The sequence below is a fragment of the Notothenia coriiceps genome, unplaced genomic scaffold (assembly GCF_000735185.1).
Source record: "Notothenia coriiceps isolate Sejong01 unplaced genomic scaffold, NC01 NC01_scaffold00032391, whole genome shotgun sequence".
NCBI lineage: Eukaryota > Metazoa > Chordata > Actinopteri > Perciformes > Nototheniidae > Notothenia > Notothenia coriiceps.
The window spans coordinates 223,370-229,218 of NW_011365092.1; the positions used below are offsets into that span (position 1 = coordinate 223,370).

General features: G+C 43.4%; 2 protein-coding genes across 2 annotated transcripts in view; one reads left to right on the forward strand and one right to left on the reverse strand.

The window, feature by feature from the left end:
• Positions 1-5,849, forward strand: part of taf6l (TAF6-like RNA polymerase II, p300/CBP-associated factor (PCAF)-associated factor) — a 358,002-nt gene that overhangs the window by 213,981 nt on the left and 138,172 nt on the right.
• The window catches only part of ank3b (ankyrin 3b), a 139,556-nt gene that overhangs the window by 32,521 nt on the left and 101,186 nt on the right, over positions 1-5,849 (reverse strand). The window contains exons 27-31 of the mRNA XM_010788977.1: positions 3,543-3,767; positions 3,017-3,171; positions 2,314-2,525; positions 1,879-2,086; positions 1,438-1,534 (exon numbers count right to left, since the gene is read on the reverse strand). Of these exons, the coding sequence (XP_010787279.1) occupies positions 1,438-1,534; positions 1,879-2,086; positions 2,314-2,525; positions 3,017-3,171; positions 3,543-3,767 (897 nt within the window). The remainder of the gene's footprint in view (positions 1-1,437; positions 1,535-1,878; positions 2,087-2,313; positions 2,526-3,016; positions 3,172-3,542; positions 3,768-5,849) is intronic.

A 5,849-nucleotide genomic window follows, 5' to 3' on the forward strand; every position in this document is an offset into this window, starting at 1 on the left:
AACATTTCGATTCCAACGGCATAATTTAGACGTGCAACAGCGGTAATTAAAGTTTAAAAGTCTCAGAAATATTACAACTACTGTCACAAACTGGATGAATGTGAAGTATTTTGTTAAAGGAGGATGAAAGCGTAATTAAGGAGCACTATTGGAGTGACTTTGATGGTTATTGGACTCAGGATTCATTCATTTGGATTCCCGCTGTATGAAGAAATTAAAGGACGGCGCAAGTGGAAACAATTCACAAAGGGATTAAACTGTTTAAAACACATGCTCAAAGTAAGCCGGATTTTGCCGATGTGTTTATGTGGATTCAAAAGTCGTAAATAATCCACAAAATGGAAGAGATCAATCTGATCGGAGCAACTGTGACAAATAATCCAACTGAAACCGGCATGGACAATGATATGTTTTAAAAATGCGCTTATCCAGAAAAGCCTGGTTTGGACACTTTACGGGCAGAAGAAACATTTCTATTAAAGAAAGAATTATACATTTCTGTCTTTTTATGCCTTTATTAGCTACTAACTTGAATTGTTATTCTACTTAATCAATTATTTATTGTAATGTAGAGACAAGGCTTTTAGTGGCAATCATGTATTGCGTTACAATTATATGTAGAAAAAAAGAAATTAAAAAAAAGTCTAAATATGATATTTGGCCTCAAATCATCTGAGCCCCCCCCCTGCGAACTTTGGGTTGGGAACCACTGATTTAGAGGCATGTCTCAAAATGGTATAGTCAAAATGACTTGGGTGTAGAGAAGATGAATCATGTGAGTATACAGGCCTTTGCATACTAGAATAAACAACACCTCAAAATCAAGACACCTAATTAAATGTATTGGCAGGTTAAAGTTTTCCAAAAACATTTAGAGTAAGACAAGAAGGGAACTGCGCTCCTTATGTATGCGGTGAAAAAAAAGGATAGTGAAAAAGGAGATGTTGAAGTCAGACCAAATCAATGTCTGTCTAGAGTACATATTTATCATTCAGTTTTCCCTGTTGTGATGGATTCTGGGATTCATTGCCAACTTCTGATTGATTCCTTGTACTTCCCTCTCATCATTTTCTAACAACTGAGATGTGGTCGTTTCTCATATGCTTGGTGGGACCAAAGCTGAATAAAACTACTTCATTTGATCAGCTGAATGTGGCGACCTTTAGTTGGGATTAACATGCCCCTTATTTCTATAAGAAGAATACGAAAACAAGTCTTCCCTTTAAGACACAACAGTGATACAAACAGATCAATGAAGAGCTTTATTTATCCAAATTGAAAATGTGGTTGCGATTTTCATTTACAATATGTTTTTATAATGTTTTATACTTTACTGGAAATAAGCATTTATCACCCAGATTCGGAGAATAAGGGTTGCAATGTTTTTTATAGTGATCCAATACATTGCAAACAAAAAAATAGATGTTTGTTTCTCACCTGGCCGAAACATTTGTGGTGAAGGAGACGCAATCGGTGACAAAGGACAGCGGTGTGGTCCCTGTGATGTCCTCCCACTGGGCGGGGGACGTCCCTCCTGCAGGAAACAAGGGCCAAAAGATGAGCTCAGTGCCTTTCCAACATTACCTGTGTTTTAGCTTTTGTAATCCCCATCCTTTTATCTTCTCAGCTCTTCATCTTCCCTGTATCGAGCTGCTTTTCACTTCAAAGTAGGACTGATGTACCCACGGCTAGTGAGTTAGTACCTCTGTCTCATGTGAAATTAAAGAATGAACAACTATGTCTGTTGTCACAAATAAAATGTATTAGCATCTAAGAACACAATGACTAATTCAATAACTGAATGCTAGTCGTGTAGAAGCATTTTGGATAAAGGTTCTCCAGTATTGTCATGCTCTAGTTATTCAGAGGTCTACTTGCCTGTGATGCTGCAGAGCAGACGCAGGCAGGGTGCAGTGTCGCCTCGGTGACCGCTGGGATGGCCTTCTGCCGATCTAGGCGGGACAGGGATCGTCATGGTGATCGGCTTGTGGAACTTTCTCCTCCTGGGCTCCACGGTGACGATGGGGCTGAACGTGGCTCTGTTTCCGAGGATTGCCCTCGCCATGTCATCTGGCACGGGCTGGGCCTAAACAGAAGGAAAAACAACAGGAAGTCAAATAAATAGTTTGTTGATGAAACTTTGAGAAATGTTTAGTGAAACTTTCCCTGAACTTTTTCTGAAATGAAATGGCTCAGGCATGTGAGGAGGCGTGGACTGGAGTATAAATAAATAATAGGTCAGTGGACAGTCTCTGCGACTGAAAAGCTGAGTCATGAAACTGAATTTGAGCTGATTCAGAAGTGCTGCTGTACCTGCAGGCCGACACGGATCTTCTTGGTGAGTGCTCCTTGAGGGAACGAGGCCTGCACCATGGGCACGGTGCTGCTGGACAGCATGCCTCCATCCGGACCCATGTGGTTAGACTCCTGCTTGATCCGCGACACCACAGCAAAATACTGAGGGAAATCGCTGGTGACGATGCGGCAGATTCGCTTCTTCTCCAACTCAATGGGACTGTCCAGCTCTGTGACAGAAAATATCAGAATCAGAATACCTTTATTAGTCCCCCAGAGGGGAAATGTACGTAGTTACAGCAGAAAAGAGCCACAGACAGCTTAATGTTACATATATTACATATGTTACATGCATTAAAAAGTACTAAGTTAAAAAAAAAAGTTATGATATAATAAAAAATATAATAAAAAGTTACACAATTTATCACTTTGTTATGATCACCTGATACGAATTATGACTTTATGTGTTAGATACTATTAAGGTATGACATTTGGCAAGGGTCAATACAAAAAAGGACACTAAGTAGGCTAAACAGGAACAAGAAACACATGTCCTGCAGTGAAAACCTGTTTTTCTAGGACACCAGCTGACACATAGCCCTCGGTTGAATAGTATAGGTATTCCTAAGTGGTTCAAGTTCACCTTCATCCATTAAAGTTTATTTGTTCTAATTATCATTGGCAATTATTGTTGGGCCACACTGAATAACCTTTGCTTTACCTTCATCCATTCCAGAAAGCAGCTCAAAGAGGTCTTCTGGTCTGGCGTCAGACTGGTGCTCCTTCCACGTGTCTCCGTTCTCGCTCCTCAGCACAATCAGCTCCCTCTCTTTCCCCCGCATGGACCCAAAATGGGGGATCTCTACGATCACAGGTCTGAAAGAGAAAGTAGAACACAATATAACTCAGGAAATTATTAGATTAAACCATCATCTTTAGGGCAGCTGGGGAGTTAAATAACAATGATGTGCATTGGCCACCTCTGACATTCATGGATGTAGTTAAAGTTGCAGTTTAACTTCACTCGGACATTGTCAATTTCAATAGTAGTTAAAATGTTTTTTCTGAGCAGCTTTAGCTAACCACACTATATTTCTCCATTAGATGGTTCACCTGCGTTCAGTGTGAAGTAATTGAAAGCTTGTAAAGCTTCCCTAGGACAGTTTATCGGAAAATATCCCCTTTGATTTGTTCCCTGTTCTCCCTGAAAACTGCAATGCATCATAAAGAAATCCCAAGCGTCCTACCCCAGGAACTGAGCCCCAGCTGGTCCGACCTCCACCAGCCGGCTGACCAGCCCCTCCCCCTCCACCATGGGCGGGGGGTAGGCCAGCTTGTGCCTCTTGGCCAGGCGGCAGGTGATGCGCGTGGGTGCCGTGCACTTCCTGGGTGGGATGATGATGCGCATGCCATTGTGGCGGCTGCCTCTCATGGAACCACCGCGCGCGTCCACCATGAAGCTGACCAAGAACCTGCAAGGTGAACAAATAATGTCAGAGAAATAAAAGATAAAGACAGAAGTCATACCACGGAAACTAATAAGGAAGACGATTTCCATGCTGTGATCACCGTACACCAAAACAAAGTAAGGAAAAGAGAGAAATTAACAAAAAAAGAGAAAGAGACAGAGAGAATGATAGAAAGAAGAAAAAAAGATGCTTTGAGTTCTGAAAGTTTGCAGTTCTCACTTACACCTGCCTCAATTCAGAACATTAAACACTGTCTGAAACTAAACAGGGTGCTGCTCATGAAGTCGCAAAGTTTAGTTTCCATTCATGAGGCACAAGGTGAGACTTTTGCCAAAGTTTCAGGTCCTCTAAAGCAGCATCCAGTGATCAAATATTAAACACCTGCACAGATGTTTCACCAAGATAGGGTTAATGTGATTAATATGTGATGCGTCTTTGAATTAAAAGCTAATTTCGGCATCCCATTAATATAATCATTGACACAAGTAATGAGTGAGGATGGAGAAGAGCAAAACATGAATTTTGCACGATCAACCTAAAGCTAAAATGTGTTGCGTTATGTATATTGTTGCTTTTTTCTATAGTGTATGTTGGCAGAAAAGCAGAATCCCTGTAAGGTTTCGAGGGAAATGTAATTCTATGTGAGAGAAAGACAGATGAAAAGACTCCCATACACGTTGACTGAACACCTCTAATATCTAAGGAGTGCAAATGAAACACCAGACCACGCGGATGAGACGAGCACAGGGTGGCGGAGTAGAGGAGGCTAAGAGGTGCCGGGCGGGTGGGGGGTGCGGGGGGGGCGGAGCCCTGATGAGTGAGAAGGGGAAGAGAAGGGGGAGGAGTGGAAGTCCATCACTGGCCACGCATCGTAGGGACAAGCAGCACCCATCACACGTGGAAGTCATACCTGCAGGGGACGCGGGGAGGAAGGCCTGCAAAAAAAACACATGGAGGCAATGGCCAGGAGGCAAACCCCCGAAATCTAGTTGCAGTATCCAAAGGTTCACACACTGTGGGGATCTGCAAGTAACGCCTGAAGATGAAAGAAATACGGGGGTGGAAAGACCAACGAAAGAAGGGGCCAAGCAGACAACAAACTAAAGTAGCATAGAAATACCACACCACACCAAAAAGAAGGAATGACATGACAGATCCCAGAGAACACTAATCAATTATTGAAGCCGTAAATGCAGATCCAACGAACAGCCCCGTGTAATACAAGAGCAGGCATTTAAGCGCGAATATCAAGTGAACGCAAAATCTTATCACTTATCCAAAATGAAGACACACAAGAACACAGCACCCATGAGCCACCAAGAAGAGTCGTACTTCTGTCCCGGTGAAGAACAGGAATAGAGCTGACGTCAGTGAACATAGGGTGAACGCCTGGACTCTTGCTCGTAAGACCGCCTAGGATGACACCCGCCAAGCTTAGCGAGGACATGACTGTTTCTTTCTGTGCTGTAAGAAGCTGTACAGTAGCCAGCACTGCAGAGAATCCACAGCGCCTGCATCATGCGCATCCAGTGCGCCAGGGTAGCTGAATATGACTCTTTGGGGGGGGGGGGGGAACAAAAGACAAACGAGCAGTTGTGTGCGATAGAAAAGTGCGATTTATCCGCAGAAGTTTAGTTAGGAGTACATGCAGCTTTGCATGCAGTAGGGCTGCTCTGTCCAGGAACGCGTTTTAGTAAGATGGTTTATTTACCCATTAGTCATTTTTTCATCCAAATGACCAAAAACTTACACTCAACACATCCCTGGTAAGACACAAATTTGAGACTCGTTGGCAGGATCTTTTGGTAGAGAACCCAATTCGACAGCATCTGTCGAGTTAAATCAACTTCAAGCTAGGCTTGCCGAAATGTCTCCGCAACGGCCGGCGTCCACACACAGGCCACGACAAAAAACTTTCAAAGCTCGCCGCCATTCCCTTGAATGCGCGGTGGACGAAGGAAATTTTGAATCTCGCCGACTGGCGGCATTGTGGGGAGCGGGAGCCAGCTTTGCAAGCATCGTGACTTCAAAAGGACTGCAAACGCTGTCAACTCTTGCATGCGTCCGAATGCTCTCGATGCCTTG